Below are 20,789 nucleotides of genomic sequence, written 5' to 3' on the forward strand. Positions count from 1 at the left end.
CGGATGGTTGGGCGAGTCCATAGTGGGTCGATAATCTCCGAATGCCGAACGACCCAAATTCCTCTGATGAGATGACTGACCCCGATATCGGGTTTGTTGCCACGGCGGGGATGTCGGTGACCACGACTGGAATGGAGGGGGACTGGGACTCGATCCCCGGGGGGTGGGACTCGATACCCACAGCGGAGATGGCTAGGAAGAAGGATAGTATCCGTATCCCGATTCTTCCGTGCCGGGTGAATCTTCGTCTCTCCCGTGCATTTAGTATAAAATTCTGAAGAGTGAAATTGGAGGTGGAGTGAAAATGGGTGTGGAGTGAAAAACAAATTGGTGGGGTATTTAAAAAAGCCAACAAAATAATTACAAATTCGAAAAAAAAAAAAAAAAATTAAAAGAAAACCGGTGACCGCCGCGGCGGTTTCGCCGCACAATAGATAGGCGCGGCGGCCGCCGAGCTTCTCTCTCCTCCGGCTCGTCCACGCCGCCTTCGGGGCGAATGCCCTTCCGCCCCAACAAATTCGTCCGCCTCCGGGGCGGACGCGTCCTCCGCAGTAGCCCGCCGCGGCTAAGCCGCAATCGGGGCGGCCGGTGCTCTAATACTCTCTTCTTTGCATGACAGTTAAGTTGGCTTATAAGATTACTTGGGTCAATCTTTCCTTTTCTATTTTATGTATTACTTTTCCGTTCCACTTCAGATGTTCACCTTTATCTTTTATTTTGTCTCACTCAGATGTCTATTTTTTATATTTGAAAATAAATCTCTATTTCTTTATTAAAATATTCTATTTTATTATTATTTATTTTAATCTACGAGCACTTATTTTTTCTATATGCGTGTCAAAAACTATAAGGAGACTTTGAGTTGATGGGACTCAGTCCCCTTTGCCCGGCCCACCGATCACGTAAAGTAAAGTATACACGCAACTGATTATAGTCGTGCATATAAATTCTAACAGTCAAATTCATTATGTACCAAAATTGGGTGATTGAATTACCTATACTTTACAGAGTTTAAAATACGTAGGTATGACTGTATGAGGAAACATCGATCAAAACAGAATGGTACAAATAGGTGGGGAGAAAGCTAGAAATATGTACTCCCTCCGTTCCATAGTAATGGAGGCGTTTCTTTTCGGCACGAAAATTAAGAAAAATTGTGTTATATGTGAGTTAAGTAAAGAGAGAATAAAATGGAAAATAAAAAATATAGAGAGACGAAGAGAGTAAAAAAAGTAAGAAAGAGTAAAGTAAGTGTGGAAAAATGTGTTGACTTTTATTAAAAAAAGAAATGATTCTATTACTATGAAAACGTCCTAAAATGGCAAAATGACTCTATTACTATGTAACGGAGGGAGTAAAAAATAATAGAGATGAAAAAGTAAGGGAGATAAAAAGTGAATAAAATAAAAAGAGACAGAATAAATTAGGAGACAGTAATAATTAAATGAGTAAAGGCCAAATGTGGTCCCTAACATATGGTCGTTTTATCAATTTGGTCCTTAACATTATCATTTTGATTATTTGGTCCCTCACAAATAAACTCGGACCCGAATCGGTCCTCACTTAATAGAACGGCCAAAAAATTAGACGGTGATTGCAATTTGACTGTATTAAATTACTAATGGTAATTAATTATACTTAATTATAATTCTTAATTCCTATTAAATTACAAATTATTCATTTCATTTTGCAACTAATACTATCTTTTTTCCAATTTTGCTAATAGGAAAAGAATTATAATTAGGTATGATTAATTACCATTAGTAATTTAATATAGTCAAATTGCGGTCATCGTCTATTTTTTGACGGATCTGTTAAGTGAGGACCGATTCGGGTCCGAGTTTATTTGTGAGGGACCAAATAATCAAAAAGATAAAGTTAAGGACCAAATTGATAAAATGGTCATATGTTAGGGACCACATTTGGCCTTTACTCTTTTGAAATCACGAGTTTTGTGGACATTTGAAATTTTATCCTTTTTCAACTGAAATTAAATTCCTAATTAAATACTAGTACTTTCTCCGTTTATAAAAATAGTTCCATTTGTGCATGATACGAATCTTAATGAGAAATTATTAAATTAAGATAAAAGGGAAAAAAAATATAAAGTAAGAGGAATATAGAGAAAAAAGTAAGTAAAGGATGAGAGATGGGAAAAAGTTTGTAAATTGTAAGAGAGAAATTTTCCATATTTAGAAATGAGTCTATTTATGTGGACATTCTAAATGGCAAAATAAAACTAAGCCTTAAAAAATGATTTGATGCAATTAATCCCAATATTTGGACGAATATTTCGGTTGACGAAGACTCATCCTTATAATCTAAATGGAACTGAAATAAAAATCATTTAAGAAATTAGTTATACTCCACCATACATACTACTATTACACTGCAATTGCTAGCTATATATATTAACTATTAAGCATAGATATGTTTTAAAGAACTCAGTCTATCAAATGAAACCAAGCACCAAATTAATGGAGTCTTCTATCTTCTTCGTTGCTCTTTCAATCTTATTCTTAAGTAGCTTTACCCTCTCCTTGAATTCTATCATCACTGATAAAAGTGCACTCATTTCTTTCAAAAACTCCATCACTTCCGACCCTTATGATATCTTGAGCACTAATTGGTCCCAAAACACATCAGTCTGTAATTGGATTGGTGTGTCGTGCGGCCTCAAACACCTCCGTATCACGTCTCTCAATCTCTCTGCCTTCGACCTTGCTGGAACTATTTCTCCACATCTTGGAAACCTTTCGTTTCTCAGATATTTAGACATCAGTTCCAATATTTTAGCGGGGATCATACCATTTGAGCTATCTAAACTGCGTCGTTTGAAGGTGATGAATGTGGGAGCAAATTCAATCACCGGAGAGATACCAACATGGTTGGGCAGTTTACCTCAACTTGAGAAACTCTATCTGTACAACAACACTTTCTTAGGTACAATTCCTGAATTTTTGTTTAATACTCCCTCGTCCTATAATAGATGACACACTTTCCTTTTTAGTTTGTCCCATAAAAGAAGTTCTCTTTCACATAAATATAAAAATTATATTTTCTCTCTCCATTTAACACACAAAAACAAAACTTCCTAAAATTTCATGCCGTCCACAAATATAACATCTTTTGTGGGATGGAGGAAGTACTTAGTTCCAAGCTCCAGATGTTACAACTATTACAGTTGAGACTATAATCAATTGAGCGGGGTCCATTATCATATGCTATGTTAAAATTTTAACTGTGTCTTCATGTAGAGAAATTAAAAATAATAGCCTCAGGTTGGCTACCAAGCGATATGTATCACATATGCCCAATACCAAAATATTGTCATTTCATCATAATCAACTTGAAGGGCAGCTCCCTCAATTATATGAAAATGTACACATCTTGAGGTGTTGTCATTATCCTTTAACAATTTCAGTGACAACATCCCATGTGACAATAATTGTTTTCTAGATATAACCATCTCATCTTCCTTCAATATGTGACAGTTGTAATGCTCAAAAACTACTAACACTATCCTAGTTTATGAAACTGGTCATGGTCTACACACCACAAATTATTTTTATAAGGCTTCTTATTATGTTCTTTTTCACAATTTCAGGAGGAGTTCCAACAGAAATAGGAAATCTTTCAAGACTAGAGAAATTAAATATTGACAGTGCTACTCTCATTGGAGATATTCCATCTTCGATTTTTAACATGTCTTCCTTAAAATACTTGAGCTTAACTGACAATAGTTTATCAGGAAATATCCCAACTTTCTACAATCTACCGAACCTTCAAATGTTATATCTTTATAATAACAAGTTAACAGGTATGTATATAAATCTTTGACATTTCTTCCTTGACATACTTTTGGCTTCTTTGACAATAGTTTTCAGGAAGTATTCCAAATCTCCACAATCTACCGCACCTTGAAGTGTTGTATCTGAACAATAACAAGTTGACAGGTATGGTAATCACAAACTCACATAACTGTTCCGAAATAATCCCTCCGTCCTATAGAAATAGGCCATTTAGGATTGACACGAGTTTTAATGCATAATTGGTAAAGTAAGAGAAAAGTAGAAAAAATTGTTGAAATTGTGTGGATGGTGGGGTCCATAAATGATAAAGTACAAGAGAAGAAGAAAAATGTTACTATAAATGGATATGGACTATTTCTATGAAACGGAAAAAAATGAAATATGACATATTTTTATAAGACGGAAGGGGTATATGAAATAAACATCTCAAAATATAGCAGTCGGGTTCAAAAATTAATAAAAAAATGTTGACCCCCAATCGCAAAAATAACCAAGATTATTGTGATGTGGCAGCACCATTCTCCCTTGTATTTCTCTTCTCACACGTTTTTCTCTCTTTCTCTGTATTTAATAATTCTTATTTGACCTCTTTTAGTGGTTAAATGAGTCAATTTCATTTGGATCCCAACATTTCCAACCGTGAGAAGTTGGACTCCATGCGAGCCGTAATAAATTCTACTCCCTCCGTTCAAGGAAGATGACTTTTTCTTTGGACGGCATGAGATTTTATGCAATTTTATTTTGTGTGTTAGATAAAAAAAATAAAGTATGATAGAAAAATAAGGTAGGGCAAGTGAAAAATAACCAAAACTCAAATATTCGATCCGAACCAAACCGAAATTTAAAATTCGATTCGGTTTAAACTTTTAGCTAATTTTATTTCTAGGTTCTTATAGGCAAAGAGACCGAAAAACATAATTTCATTTTAATATAATATTGTGCATTATATCCAAAAATAAATTATAATTTATTTTTAAATTCTTTTAATATGTAATCGGTAAAATAAAAGAAATATGAGAAAAAGTAAGTGAGAGAAGGGTAAAAATGTAGTGGCGGGATTGTTAGTGGATTATGAGGTCCACATTATAAATGATGTGTTCGATTATTATTTGTTAAAAACTTCTATGTTTAGACTTGGTGTAAGTTTGGGGGATGGCCTGAAATGGTAAAAACTGGTCTAGTTTTTTGGACGGAAGGAGTAATAATTAGATTTATAAATACTTTAATTGTTTGGATATATATTAATTGGTAGATATATTTTTTTCTGTTTAGTTATAAAAAATTAACTTTTGAATTTTTTTTTTCATTTTTTTGGCAATATTTATGAAATTTCGGTTTTTCGATTTAGTTCGGTTTTTATAGTTCAGATTTCAGTTATTTGGGTTCCGTTTTAGATAAAATTCTATTTAGATCGGTTTTTTCGAATTCATAAAATTTTAGATTTTCGGTTTGATTCAGCCAAAAAACTGAACTAAAAAACCAATAACCCCTAGATTAAAATAGAGACAAAAGTATTTTCATTTTTAAATTCTTTTAACTTGAATTTCAAATATTAATTTCTTTTATACTATACACATTAAGATATAAATCCCTAAAATATCTTTAGAACGAACAAATGCACTAATAATTATTAGCACAAACACTATAGGCTGGGTTAAAAATGAGATGTGCAACAGTATGCCATACGTCAAAGTACTTGGTCTCGCAGAGAACTTTCTTGAAGGGAACATACCACCCAACATATGGAAATGCAGGCATCTTGAGGTATTGGGTTTATATAACAACAATATCAGTGGCAACATTCCACGTGAAATTGGGAGATTAAGCATGCTTAGAGAATTGTACTTGGGAAATAATGGTTTTCGAGGTATAAATTTCTTATTATATGTGATTTTATTATCATGTTCGAAAACAGTAATCTTTATATCCCAATTTCTCATTATTTTCATTTTATATTTTCAGGAGGCCTACCAAGCGATATAGGAAACCTTTCAAAACTAGAGATATTAAGCATTGACAATGCTTCTCTAACGGGAGATATTCCGTCTTCAATTTTCAACATCTCTTCCTTGAAAATAATTAACTTATCTCACAATAGTTTATCTGGTAAGTATCGCAAATGTATTCCTTATCTACATACTGTTACTCCCTCCGTCCCAGATAATTTGGGACACTTTGACCCGGCACGGGTTTTAAGAAATCTAATGGAAAGTGAGTTGAAAAAGTTGGTGGGATGTGGGTCCTACTTTTAAAGTATTAGTTTTATAATAAAATGTGAGTAGGAATAAGTTAGTGGAATATGGGGTCCACTACCAAAAATGGTAAAAGTGAAGTGGGACAAATTATGTGAGACGGCCCGATAATAGAATACTGGGTCGAATTATCTGGGACGGAGGGAGTATTACTTACTCGATTTTGATATACAAACTAGTTAGTACGATACATGCACAAGTGAGCTGTGAGCAATTATCATAAAATGGCTGAAAATAGTAATTTTAACATATTTGAATAAGCATCAATATAATTAATTGCACTAGAAAAAAATGTTGTAATTTCTTACTATTTTGTACGTGCATTATATGACACAGAAATTCAGTTATAGCAGCTTATTCAACAATTACACAAGATGACAAAAAACCGACTGTATGAACAAGATTCATTTGTTTAGGGTAGTTATATAATGCAAACTTATATATTGTACAAACTCAAAACTCATCAACACAACTTCGATACTGTTTCAATACAATCTCAACACAGTGTAAAATTTCAAGATTTTAATGTCAACACAGTATCAACACAATATCAACACAACATCAATCATTGATTACTGTTGAAACTCTGTTGACATTTTCTTGTTGATGCTTTTTTTTGATCTGTTGACATTTTTCAATGGTCCAGATCATAGTTTTGAGTTTGTATAATATTTAGAGTTTTTTCATATTATCACATTCCCATTTGTTTATATATATATATATATAAATTTTTATGAGAATTATATATTCTGCTATAATTTTTAGAAATAAATTATATATCTTGTATAATATTTTCCCTGAATATAATTTATTTTCCTGTAATTTTTTTCTTTATTTTTTAATCTCCCCAAAGAAATGATCCAACATTAATGGGACGGAAGGAAAGTTATTTAACTTGAATTTACATTGATACTCAGTAATAAGATATCTTTCCCTGAAACATTTTTCGAAAACCAATGGGCAAATAATATTATGGTTAAAACAATCTTAGGTTGGGCCACAAATGAGATGTGAGTATTAATTACTATGTCCTGATTATATTCAAAGTAATTGATTTCTCAGAAAACAATCTTGAAGAGCATATTCCACCCAATATTTGGCAATGTAGACATCTTGAGACACTGAGCTTATCCTACAATAATTTCAATGGAAACATCCCACGTCAAATTGGGAGGTTGAGAGAACTTAGAAAGTTGTACTTGGGTCACAATAATGGTTTTCAAGGTACATATTTCTTCTTATTCCAGTATGTGATTATTGTAATTTGTAATTAATGTTTGTAAAACATAATCTTTGTATCCTAACATGCAAAATTGATCATTATCTATATTCTCTACATATTATATGATTACTTAATATGAGGTTTATAATTGCTTCCATTTTATAATTTCAGGAGGAGTTCTAATAGAATTAGGAAATCTTTCAAAACTGGAGATATTAAATATCGACAGGGCTTCTCTAACCGGAGATATTCCACCTTCGATTTTCAACATGTCTTCCTTGACATACTTGAGCTTATCTGACAATAGTTTGTCGGGAAGTATCTCAACTTTCCAAAATCTACCCCAGCTTGTGGAGTTATATCTTGAGAATAACAAGTTGACAGGTATCTATGTTAATCTAATACCTTAGGTAACAAAATTTTGTGAATATAGTCCATTTGCAAAAAAATGATTTGGTAATTTAACATGGTAAAGTGACTAATTTGAACCCTCTATAATTTTAGGTCATATTCCACTATATATATGGAAATGCAAATATCTTGAGACCTTAATCTTATACAACAACAATCTTAGTGGAACCATCTCTCGTGCAATTGGAAATACGAGCATGCTTAGAAGGTTGGACTTGTCGTACAATCATTTCACAGGTATACTATACTTGATCATTTCTTCCTTACGTTTATGATTTGCCAAATTATATTTGGATGAAGTTCGATGCTTAATTAAATTTCTCACATGGATTTTACCAATTTAACAACTTTTCCCTTTTGGCTTCTACGCACTTATACAATTTTTTATGATAATGAATACTCCTCCATCGGTGAATAAATGTCTCATATATGACCTGCACGGGTTTTAAGAAATTGTTTGACTTTATGTAGTGGGTAGAAAAGTTAGTGGAATGTGATGCCTACTTTTATATATTGGTTTTATAATAAATTGTGAGCGGAATGAGTTAGTGGAATGTATGGTCCACTTACTATATATAGTTAAAGTGAAATCGGACATTTATTGGCGAACGAACGATAAAGGAAACATAGGATATTTAATGGCGGACAGAGGGAGTATTGTTTAGTAAATAATCCCATTAGGAAAATATAAAGTAATTGTTTTTCAAATTGTGAAAAAAAATCTTCATGTGTACTACGGTAATTTTCAACATGGGTATTCACGGCAGGTGAATTACCGAAAGAGATTGGCACTCTACCAAAACTTGAGACTTTCACTGTGAAAAATAATTCCTTATATGGATCCATCCCATCTTCCATATTCAACATATCAACAATGAAGGAGTTTGAAGCTTCAAATAATGAGTTTTCAGGCACTCTTCCTTCAGATTTCGGGAATTCACTAGTAATTCTTGAACGACTCTATTTGGATAATAATAGACTCAGTGGCCCGATTCCAAGCTCTATCACCAATGCTTCTAAACTTACTATTGTTCAAATGAATATGAACTCCTTTAGTGGCTCCATACCTGACTTCGGTAATTTGAAGCTTCTACGATCATTTCGTATTTGGGAGAATAATTTGAGTGGAGCTATATTACCCACCCAAGAATTGACATTTCTCTCTTCGTTAACTAATTGTCGACATTTGAAGAGGTTGGAAATATCAGACAATCCACTGAACGGCATCTTACCCGCTTCAATTGGGAATTTTTCTTTCACTCTTGAGTATATTGACGCTTCAAACTGCAACATCATGGGTGTCATTCCGTTCGAAGTAGGAAACTTAAGCTATATGCTAAATTTATATTTGAATGATAATCAGTTGAGTGGTGTCATTCCACCAACAATAGGAAAAATGAAGCAACTCCAAATGCTCTATCTTTTTGACAATCAATTGGCGGGACCTATCCCTAACGATATTTGCCGATTGTATCATTTGGGGGAGTTGAGCCTTGATGAGAATATGCTTGCGGGTCCAATACCTGAATGTTTGGGTGATGTTAAATCCTTGAGATTGATCTACTTAAATTCCAACCAATTGAATTCAACCATCCCTCCTAGCTTATGGATGCTCACAGACCTTGTGATTCTAAACTTGTCTTCCAATCATTTGAGCGGTCAATTGTCATCTCAAGTTGGAAATTTAAAGATGATCAACTCCTTGGATTTGTCATCCAATCAATTTTCAGATGTAATTCCCAACTCAACTGATGGTTGCCAATCACTAACATTTCTTCACTTATCAAATAATATGTTTAGTGGCTCTATTCCTCAATCACTTGGAGAAGTTAAGGGTTTGATTACATTGGATTTATCTTACAATAATCTTTCTGGATCAATACCCAAGTCCTTAGAAGGCCTTCCTTTTCTTGAAAATTTTAATGTTTCCAACAATAAGCTAGAGGGAAAAATTCCAGATGGGGGCAATTTTCCGAATTTCAGTGCTCTGTCTTTCTCCCACAACTTAGCTCTTTGTGGTCCTATAATATTTCAAGTTGCACCTTGCTCAGAAAATCATCATAGATCATGGTTAAAGAAACTCATTGTGTCATCAGTGGTTTTAGTTGTTGTTGTGTTCATGGTAATGCTTATTCTCATCAGAAAGCGTAAACAGAAAACAGTGGCACTCTCTGCTGATATTCCATCATTAACTACTGAATGTAGGAGAATTTCTTATATAGAACTCGAAAGAGGAACAAGTTCATTTAGTGAAACAAACCTACTGGGAAGAGGTAGTTTTGGTTCTGTATTCGAAGCAACACTTTTTGATGGATTGAAAGTTGCAGTTAAAGTCTTCAACTTGGAATTGCAAGGAGCAACAAGGAGCTTTGATGCCGAAACTGCTATATTGAGCAACATTCGACACCGAAACTTGGTTCGAGTAATTGGATGTTGTTCTAATATGGAGTTTAAAGCATTGATCCTCACATATATGCCAAATGGGAGTTTGGATAAATGGTTACATTCCGACATGTTTGGTTTGGATCTTATACAGAGACTGAAAATAGCAATAGATATTGCAGCAGCTTTGGAATATCTTCATCATGGCCATACATTTCCAGTTGTTCATTGTGATATAAAGCCAAGCAATGTGTTGCTTGATCAAGACATGACTGCTCATCTTACTGATTTTGGTATTGCCAAGCTTTTCAATGGAGGAGAAACGTTCATCCAAACACAAACATTGGCAACCATTGGTTACGCAGCACCAGGTGATGCATGATACTAATTTTTCGAACTAAAATTTCGTCATATATACATGTTTTTTCCCTAATTCTAACAAAATTTTGAATTCATTTGACACAATTAGAGTTTGGAATGGAAGGCAGAGTATCCACAAATGGGGATGTATTCAGTTTTGGGATATTGCTGCTAGAGATGTTCACCGGAAAGAGGCCAACAAACGACATGTTTGGTGAAGAAAGGAGCATCAAAGAGTGGGTAAGTGAAGCATTAGATGAAAAGGCAGCAACTGAACTGGTGGCGCCTGCTCTATTATCAAGGGAAGATCAACATTACTCTGCGAAGGTGCAATGTTTATTGTCAATATTTGAATTGGCAATGAAATGTTTAGCTGATTCAGCAGATGAAAGAATCAACATGATTGAAGCAGCAACTGCTCTGCACAGGATCTATGCTACTATTGTGGCAGCTACAAGTACTCGTCGTCCACGATTTGCTGTTTCTGTTCGCCAATAATCTCAGATGTGTAGTTGCTCAAATCAATTTGTTTGTCACTGTTATGTGAACACTAATCCATTAGATTTTTAGTGCCATTTGTAGTAGTTCATGATTTGATGAATGATTCAGCTATCTTACTTTTTATTTTTCAGAATATATTGATGAAGATGTATAATTTTTGGCCCTTTGTACTTGTCTATTATTGATTTTGTTTGAATTCTTTGTTAAGTTTCATAACAAACAGCAGGATATGGAACACAAATATAATGATAGAATGTAGGATTTCCAATGTCACAAATTTAGCAATAGTGAATGCTGATAAATTTAACTTCTATTTTGACTGGGCCTTTAGAGCATTTGGATTTTGAGCACGCATTTTACTAAAAACAAAGTGGGCTGCCTATTTAATTCTTATGGGCTGTTTTCTTTTATTTAAAAGTCTTGGAATCTTAATTTAATGGCTTAGGCTAGGATTGTTATCCCAATGTAACAAACTTTTCTAATTTAATTATATTGTTAATTGCCTGATTAATTATTCCATTGTGTTAAAATCTCCAAAATTAGGTTATTGGTTAAGTAGATGAAAATAAATCTTCCGACTTAATGGATTCTAAAGTGATTAAATCTCCCGATTTAATTAAGTTCCGAGTCCATATCATCGACTAAGTTGTGATATACTAAGTTTTATTACCCGTTATTTTTAGGTTGTTTGAACATTAGATTCTCCTTCTTTCTATTCCCCTCTTTTTAAATCTATTCCTTAGTTGCGGTTTTATTGGATTTTGCTATCCTTAGCAAAGTGTATTCGCAACATCTAAATAAGATATTTCCAAAGGAATACTTTTAATGGGATTGATAATTATGGATTCATCAAAATTATACGCTATAATTTTATATTAGTTGAACAGTAACCAGGTCTTCAATGTTTAATCAGCATATCAATATATCAAATAAAACAATTCATATGTCACCGAAATTAATATCAACCATTTTCACGCCGATTACCTGAAACGAGACCGGTGGAGATTATACCATTTTCTTCTACACAGTTTCTTCTTCCTCTTCTAATGGAGATTTCTCCATTCCAATTCAAATCTTGATTTTCAACAAGTTGAATAAGTTAGTAAAATATGAATGTCGAAGTGCCCAAAACAAGCACCAAGAAAAGTCAAGGTGGAATTTTGTTTCCCGAAGAACCGGGGACGAGACCGATGGAGATTGAACCCTAGATATATTTGACAAAAAAGGTGTTTCTCGATCGTTTGAATATTTCCGAAGTGGCTTAAGCCTACTAATAAAATGGGGAAGAGGAAAAAGAAGAAGACAACGACAATTTAGAGTGTGATCAAAATCATAGATACATGTATTCATCCACACATTTTGTATCTTCCTCATAGTAGAAAGACTTAATATAAACATGAAAAATGTTAACGGTATTTCCCTTATCACGATGCCAGAGACGATAAACAAGATAAAAGAGAAGTCCCGGAAGGCGGAATCCCGTCGACAACTCAAGTTTAAACAAAGTGCGTAAAATAAAATAGAAAGAGACGTAAATTCATATATTATTGAATGAAAGGAATAACAATGACACCTATTTATAATGCTAAATACTCCCTCCGTTCCCTCATAGTTGAGGCGGAACTTTTCGGCACGGAGTTTAAGAAATGAATGTTGAGTGTGTTAAATAAATAAATAAAAAAGTAAGAAAGAGAAAAAGGTAGAGAGAATAAAGTAAAAAGTGAATAAAGTAGAGAGAGTAAAGTAAGAAAAAGAAAAAAGTTACTATATATGGAAATGACTCAACTATGAGGGAACTTCCTAAAATGGAAAAATGACTCAACTATGAAGGAACGGAGAGTACCCTAACTTAAAGGAACAGAAAAATATCCTAAACATATATGGAAAATATATGACAAATCACTAATTAACTAATTAATAAAGATTTGGGGATCTTATATATGCACATATCAAAGAATCAGTGGCGGATCTAGGCTTTTTGATTCAACATTTATATTGATTTAAAGCTTTAAAATTCGATATTGTTCAAGAAAAGAGGAAAATAGAAAGAAGAAAAAGAAAATTAGATGGTGCCTCCAGTCAAGACGAAACATGTCCCCTGTACCATTACCAAGAACCCGACCTTGAGCCTGACCTTGAGCTTCTTCTTCCAACGTGAAGGCTTATCATGATCATGCTTGTTAAGCATCTCCACAAACGTATATGAAATGTTGAGCTTCCCATTCTTGGTCCCATCCACATCGAAGCTCGCCTCTATTTCAGCCTCATCACGCCTGGAGTCGAGGAGACCCATGACCGGTATCTTGACTTGACCGATGTACTTGTCTCCCAGAGTTCTCTGACAGTAGAGCTTCACCACCACCACCAGTCCCGGCTCATGGAGAGAGACCTTGTTGATCGCGTAATTGAGTTGGAGGTCCCATTTAGGGTTCGTCTCTCCAGCCATGTCCACGGTGGTTCGAATTCTTGTTTGTGGCTCTCCGTTGAGCGAAACCTCGGCATAGACTTTCATCTTCCCGGAGCTCTGGATATCGGGAAGATTGTCTGCTGAAACAAGGTTTATCTTTAAAATTTGGAAATCCATTTTGTTAGGATTGAGGATTTTTTTTGTGGTTCTCTCTTCATGAATGTAGCTAACTAACTATATATAGACATTTCAAATTTGTGATTAAGGAAAAATTAGCAAGGAAGGTGTTGGGAATGCTCACCTTTGAGTCAATAATTATAGCTATTAACATTAAACGAGTTCAAGTCTTCCAAGTGGTTGCATTATTGCATATATAAATTTCTCCATTTTGTAACGCATACCCGTGGATACCCGATCCGAAAGTGATTGATTATCGTTGACATGATTTTACATCGTCATCTTCCATTTCCATATCCTTTAATATGGACGTTTATGAGACATTAAATCACAGAACAACTTACACGTGTCGTGAGAGAACAAGCCCAACTCTGTCATTAACTTCTTGAGCCACATCTAAGTAAGAAATTTCCAACAAATATGGGGGGAGGAATGCAACATAACAACAGTTTAGAAAAATACTTTTAATGGGATTGATAATTAGCAATTTATGGATACATCATAAACTATACACTAATTTTATATGTGTTGAACATTAACCAGCTCTTCAATGTTTTTTCTGACTGAAAAAATTTAATTTGCATACCATCATTTCCCGTTCAAATTATGTATACTCTCAATGTGTTGAATCTGCTGTATACTCCAGGGAGACAAGCGCGCGGCGCTGTTGAACGTCGGGGGACAACCGGCGATGACTCTCCGTCGCGAGGAAAGGAGCGGCGGCAGTGGTGCTCGCCGAGAGCGGAAATTTGGCGAGGAGCTGCCTCGGAGACCGCCGACGACGGCGAGGCCACGAGGGCAATAGCGGCGGCGCTGGTCTGCGAAGCGGACCGAGCTGCATCTGCCCCAGCCGGAGACGCCGCGACGGTGCTGAATCGCCGTGAAGGGACGGGCGGTGACACGACGGAGAAACCGAGAACCCTTTCCATGGTTTCAGCGGAGAGAGAGAGAAAGCCCGAAAGCCGAGATAATGGCAGAAGAAGCTCACTCCGGTCACGTTTTCGCCGGAGGAGCCGTGGTCCTGTTTTTGTTTTGAGTAAGGAGATTGAATTGGGGAAAAGTGTCGATGGAATTGAGGGAAGAAGGGAGTGGACTTTTGGGCCAGCTTGCCTTTAAATTGAGTTTAGTATTTGGGCCACTCTTTTAAATAATTTAAGGCCAGGAGAATTATTTTATGTTAGGCTAGTAATTAACTTCTAAATAGAAGCTTGGGCCTAAAAACATTAAAGAAAGGAATGGACTTTAAGTTGGGCCTGCTGTACCTATTTAAATCATGGGTTCTCCTAAGTCGCTCAATTAATTGATGTTAAGTGATGGTTCGCTAATTAACTCCCGAGATGATAAAGTAATACATGGGAGGTAATAATTCGAAGTTAGACGACTTATTCCTTAAACCTCCTCCATAAATTAAATTCCTCGATTTAATTAATGTTCAAGGATCTTAGAACTTTTTCTAGAAAAATAAGAAAAAGAATAAAATGAGCCCACACTTAGGATGCATTCATGTTTAAGTCTTTTTGATTTCTCAAGGTCTAATTAGGGTATAACCTTAAGTCAAGGATTTTTCGAAAAAGACTTAAGCTATCGAGGTGGGCATTTCTTTCAAAATGTGAACTTGCCTTCTAGCATGATTATGTGAAAATTATGCTATTTATGTTTTGTCATATCATTTTATGTTTTATGGATTACCTATCTACTTGGCTATGTCAATTATGTTTAATCGAATTCGGGTTCCAGTAGGGCCACAAAACATACTCGGGTGTACACATAGGGGGATCATGAGCTAGCTTTTAAGTTGGCCGGTCCAGTGACCGTCGTGGAATGTGGCCACATTCCCGGTTCACATACGTTTCAGATATGGTATATATGTTATGTGATTGCGCAATCAACTTTACAAACAAAAGAATTTTAGTGACTCAGACCTTTTTAAGTTAAAACCCCGTGTTCACTCAACTGGCTGACAAAACTTTTACGAAAACTATGTTTCAGCAATGTGCCCACTGAGTATATCAAATACTCAGCCCTACATGTTTCTTTTCTAATGTAGAGGTTGAACGTGTACGAGGAGGCGAATGTGTTGGGAAATGATCATTAAATAAGTAGTTAGATAGCCCAAAGTAGTATGTCTTCATACATACTATTTTGTCTTGGACTCTTCCGCTGCAGTAGAACTATGTGCTAGGAATGTATGAATTCAGTCTTGATACTCTGACTTTCTTTTGACTATGTAACCATTCGCCTTCGAAACTATTACCTCGAGTTGATTTATTTCTCTTATGCTTATTTCATGATTTATGAGATTATTTTATTCACGAAATAGCTATGCTCACTAGTACTAGGGAGTTGTGGTCGTGACAATAGATCAACACAATTTAACATTAACATTATATATGTATTATATTGACATATTATATGATTTCTATGTTGACATTATCTGTTTGTAAAAAATATGAAAATTCATTAAATTTTTTTCAAATTTTGACATCGAAATATTGAGCATAGAGGCTCCACCGACTTCACGAAGAGCCGAGAGAGATGGATTAATCAAATTAACAAATGAAATGATTACTTAACATCTAGAGAGTTCCACCAACATTGGAATAGATTAGATATTTTGTATTATTATATTAAGTAGAATAGATTAGCTAGAGTTCTCTAGATTAGTAATGTCGGTTACATAAACCGACTTAGTCGCCTATATAAAGGCACTAGGCCTATTTTGCTAATGTACACAATTAGAGAGCTAAGTGAGAGTGTACGTGTGTGTTTGTGAGTGCGAGGTGTGTCCTCGTAGAGATAGAGGTGTGTCCTCGAGTTCTTGTGAGGTGTGTCCTCCAAGAGTCGTAGTGTTGTGTTGGTGTTGTGTATTGGTGTTTCGTACACCGTTGTCGAGTGTTTAATAAAAATTCCGTTTGTGTGTCGATCCTGGAGTACCGCTGATACCCAACAAGTTGTATCAGAGCCACGTCACAGGTCTTTTGTTGTGTTCATACGAAGGTTGGGAGTATACTGTAGCTCTGCCGGAGTTAACAGTCAAGGACTGTTGTTGGAGCAGCTACTCTGCCGGAGTTGACCGCTGAAGAATACCAGATGGCGGATTTTTCTAGAGTTGCAAATAGCATCGAGAAGCTAAATAGTAACAATTACGGAAATTGGAGTATCCGGATGCGATATTATCTCATAGGCCAGGACTTATGAGATATTATTGGAGGAGATAGCACTACACCACAGACTGGTGACGCGAAGGCGCGAAAAAAGTGGGAGATGAAATGTGGAAAGGCGATGTTCGTATTGATGGCTGCGGTAGAAGACGAGCAGACGCAACGTATCAGGTCAGCTAAGACACCGAAGGAAGCGTGAGAGATTCTGAAGATCGCTTTCGCCAAGAAGAGTGAGGCAAAGCTGCAGCGCTTGGAGAATGAGCTATTCTCCATCTCGCAACAGGAGCTTACTGTAAGTCAAGTCAGTACTTTTCTAAAGTCAAAACATTATGTGAAGAGATTTCAAAATTAGATCCTGATAACATGATTAATGAGACGAGGATGAGGAGGATCATCATCCATGGTCTAAGACCCGAAGTTCAAGGGTCTTGTGACTGCCACGTGCGGTTGGGCTACACAACCAACTTTGGACGAGTTAGAGAATATTTTGTCCAATGAAGAGATTTTGGATGATAAGATATCTAAAGTAGCAGTGAAGGATTACGAGGAAGAAGCTCTGTTCACTGGCAATAGAGGTCGTGCTGCCAGAAATGATCGTTGGCGAAGAAGAGAAGAAGGTGATCGAGATCATTAGTGTAGAAGAGACGAAGGTGATCGTGATTATCGACGTAAAAGAGAAGATGATGATGATGATGAGGAGGAGAGACGTTCTCAGCTAGGGGGAGCACAACGCAGAGATGGCCGGAGCAGCGAATCTCAAAGACGATTTGATGGAATGTGTTATAATTGTGGGAAGAAAGGCCACATAGCCAGGTACTGTCGGTCAGAGAATAAGCCAGTAGAAGGTCATGTAGTGATAACTAGCGGAGCATCACCGAATGAAGAAGAATGGGACATGGAAGCATTAGCCATTCTAAGTGAAGGGGAGTTGGAGTCTCAAGCGTCCTCCATTATAGAAGAAGAAGAAGATTGAGATTTTGAAGATTCCACATTGATGATAACTGAAGACGAGTGGGATATTTTCCTGACAGGAGAGACTCGAGGTGGAGCAAAGGGAGAAATAAAGCTGGAGCTGCTAGAAGTTGAAGAGGAAATTGATGAGCAACACGTGGAGCTTCAAGAAATGCAATGAGAAAATAAAGAAGGTAAAGATATACAAGTATCAGAGGCCGAAGTGGATAAAGACTCGATAAAGTTGAAGCAACGAGAAAAGATTTTGGAGTCCGAAAAAGAGTCGGAGAAATCACAAGCTCAAAGGTCAAGAACAACACGAAAGAAAGCGGTTGGTAGAGGAGATTTTAGAGAAGCCGACTCAATTAAAGAATCGTGTCAAGGTACGCATCCCGAAGAGCTTAATATTGCGAAGCTGCAGAAGCTACAAGAACAATTAAACATACGGAGAAGAAAGTCGGTGTCGAGGGGGAGTATTGAGCATAGAGGCTCCACTGACTTCACGAAGAGCCGAGAGAGATGGATTAATCAAATCTACAAATGAAATGATTACTTAACATCTAGAGAGTTCCACCGACATTGGAATAGATTAGATATTTTGTATTATTATATTAAGTAGAATAGATTAGCTAGAGTTCTCTAGATTAGTAATGTCGATTACATAAACCGACTTAGTCATCTATATAAAGGCACTAGGCCTATTTTGTTAATGTACACAATTACAGAGCTAAGTGAGAGTGTAGGTGTGTGTTTGTGAGTGCGAGGTGTGTCCTCGTAGAGATAGAGGTGTGTCCTCGAATTCTTGTGAGGTGTGTCCTCCAAGAATCGTAGTGTTGTGATGGTGTTGTGTATTGGTGTTTCGTACACCGTTGTCGAGTGTTTAATAAAATTCCGTTTGTGTGTCGATTCTTGAGTACCGCTGATACCCAACACGAAACATATATAATTGAGATCTTGTTAGAATCCTTATAAAATTATTTTTAATTTGATATATATTGTGTAAAAATATAATTTTTATTAAGATAGTTATAATCATTTAAAGTTTTGAAATATTTTTAAAAGTTAGTTATAACTAATCTTTTGTTAATTAATTGATATTAATACTCCTAATTGATATTTTTTTTACACCGTATTAATATTAGTGACTGAATGATCTTACACATTGATTTAATGATCCAATGTATATCATTTAGTTGTAGTTAACAATTTAAGAATGAGTTAAGCAATATAACACACCCTCTTATAATATTGTTGGAATGGAGAAATCAATTAATAGGAGAACAAGAAATCAAGAGATGATATAATAGCAAGAATAATGAAGAAAATCAATTAAAGATTATGGAAACTCAAATCAATAAGATATTGGTATAATTAGAAAATATTTTTCATATATAGCTAGAATTTGAGCTTAATGATTGTGTAACCATTGAGATAATCATTCAAGTCAATCACAGTGTAATCTCTAAAGTTATTCAGTATTCTTTTATTTTCTACATTAGTCTTTTATTTTCTGCATTTTACTTTTCAACAATATAAAACCCTATAAAAACAACATTAAAAAGCAGATCGAACACTATTATTTGATTATTAATCATCACAATACTGGCTTGCATATTCATAGCGAACACACATATTATTCTAGACTGGTGTTGCTTTGAGTTTTTAGAGGAGGCAATGACCTGCAATAGTTATTGCATTTGTCAAAACAAACATCTTCATCGATATTGCCGAATGATACCAAGCATTCCCTCAGGCACTTCTGAAATGTATATGCCGTGCTACCAACTATAGTCAAACGGACGCAGAAAAAAATGTTAGCAAGGGCTTAGCTATTTTTGCAATATTCTTACTATTAATTTGATAAGGGAAAAAGACATTTCTCAATTATTTACATTAATTTTAAAACACAAAATAAAAATAGTAGAAAAATAGTTTGCTTACTAGGTCCGCCCTTGGCTACAGAAGATATCAATATCACCTAGGGCTGACAAATCGTGTGGATTGTGTCGCTATCGGGTCAACCCAATATCGACCCAATTTTATCAGGTCCCAACCCAATCCAACCCAACCCAAATCATCGTGTTTTATCGGGTTCAACCCAAACATATTCATATCGGATTCGTGCGGATTTCGTGTCATCCAAAAAAATATCGATCGTGTCGGATTCGTGTGGATTTTATGTCATCTAAAAAAATATTGGTCATCTTTTAATGATAGTAAATTACTACACAATATAAACGCTATACGATAACGACCGACATGTGATATTATATAATTAAAATTTGATATTACACGATAAAATAAGATATTACAAAATTAAAATAATTAATTTAAATAATGTTTAAATCCAAATAACAAAATTAAAGTATATTAAAATTAAATCTAACAAATAAAGTTAGAATAATTAAAATAATTATTTTTAAATAAAATTTAAGTATGCAGTAATACTTTTTTAACATAAAAAATAATTAATAATAGTATTAATCATATTTTTACTAATAAAATGAAAATTATAATATTTTAGTTAATAAAAATAATTATAATTTAATATATTATTTTAATTAATAAAAAAGATCAAAATAAATTTTTTTTTCTTAACGGATAACCCAATCCGACCCGCATCCGACCCAACCCAACCCAAAATTTTCGGGTTCTTATTGGGTCGACCCTATAAGGACCCAAATCTTAAACGTGTGTGTTCGTGTCGTGTTAACTTCGTGTAGATTCGTGTCGGATTATCGTGTCGGATCAAAAATTGTCAGCCCTAATATCACCACCATTGCCATCAGCACAAGGAATCCCATTTTTAAAACCTTCATTTTTATCTATTTCTAATATTTTTGTCATATGATGTGTTTTGTCGTACAATATAGACCATCATCAATATATAAAGACAAAGTTTCGAAAACGCTTATGTGAATTTTGATTTTCACAATTGTATTCACCTCAATATATGAACGATTGGGTAAATTATAATTAATGTAATTAGATGGATTACATTTTATTGCAAACTGTATTATATTCTGAGATAAATTTAAGGTTGTTGTCAACTACTCAACTTCATAATTGGTCCCTGAAAAATTAGATTCGTACGCTTTAGGTCCCTAAACTCGTAAAATATTACCACATCATATCTCTGGAAAATCATCAATC

The 20,789-nt window shown here is 35.0% G+C and overlaps 2 protein-coding genes across 8 annotated transcripts in view; one reads left to right on the forward strand and one right to left on the reverse strand.

Moving 5' to 3' along the window:
• The first annotated feature begins 2,406 nt into the window (after positions 1-2,406).
• On the forward strand, positions 2,407-11,103 carry LOC125207126 (uncharacterized). 4 transcript variants are annotated; one of them, XM_048106346.2, is made up of 10 exons: positions 2,408-2,943; positions 3,608-3,820; positions 3,888-3,956; positions 5,461-5,679; positions 5,775-5,918; positions 7,127-7,288; positions 7,458-7,670; positions 7,791-7,934; positions 8,465-10,450; positions 10,549-11,103. In XM_048106346.2, the coding sequence occupies exons 1-10, from the start codon at positions 2,457-2,459 to the stop codon at positions 10,935-10,937; spliced, it is 4,026 nt and encodes a 1,341-aa protein (XP_047962303.2). In that variant the 5' UTR covers positions 2,408-2,456; the 3' UTR covers positions 10,938-11,103. The 4 variants fall into 4 exon arrangements, with proteins under 4 accessions (XP_088916520.1, XP_047962303.2, XP_088916519.1 ...); XM_089060393.1 differs by having other exon boundaries at positions 5,521-5,679; XM_089060394.1 differs by lacking the exon at positions 7,127-7,288 and having other exon boundaries at positions 2,407-2,943.
• A 1,807-nt stretch (positions 11,104-12,910) lies between these two features.
• LOC125207127 (protein SRC2 homolog) overlaps positions 12,911-20,789 on the reverse strand; it is a 59,406-nt gene continuing 51,527 nt past the window's right edge. The window contains exons 2-4 of one of the 4 annotated variants that reach the window (XM_089061264.1): positions 14,111-14,162; positions 13,869-13,920; positions 12,911-13,484 (exon numbers count right to left, since the gene is read on the reverse strand). In XM_089061264.1, the coding sequence (XP_088917390.1) occupies positions 13,003-13,484; positions 13,869-13,920; positions 14,111-14,116 (540 nt within the window). In that variant the 5' untranslated portion in view covers positions 14,117-14,162 and the 3' untranslated portion in view covers positions 12,911-13,002. Of the gene's footprint in view, positions 13,488-13,868; positions 13,921-14,110; positions 14,609-20,789 lie in introns of those variants that run through there. The other 3 variants (XM_089061263.1, XR_016132828.1, XR_016132829.1) reach the window with 3 other exon arrangements.

This window comes from Salvia hispanica, chromosome 6 (genome assembly GCF_029641045.1).
Source record: "Salvia hispanica isolate PSC_SH4W2 chromosome 6, Shi_PSC_v1, whole genome shotgun sequence".
Classification (NCBI taxonomy): domain Eukaryota; kingdom Viridiplantae; phylum Streptophyta; class Magnoliopsida; order Lamiales; family Lamiaceae; genus Salvia; species Salvia hispanica.

What these genes read in the sequence shown, in the direction of transcription:
- LOC125207126 (XM_048106346.2), top strand. Translation starts at nt 2,457, where the DNA reads ATGAAACCAAGCACCAAATTAATGGAGTCTTCTATCTTCTTCGTTGCT. An exon ending in GAACAATAACAAGTTGACAG is followed by an intron (nt 3,957 to 5,460) that starts GTATGGTAATCA and finishes CAAACACTATAG; the next exon opens with GCTGGGTTAAAAATGAGATG. An exon ending in TGAGAATAACAAGTTGACAG is followed by an intron (nt 7,671 to 7,790) that starts GTATCTATGTTA and finishes CTATAATTTTAG; the next exon opens with GTCATATTCCACTATATATA.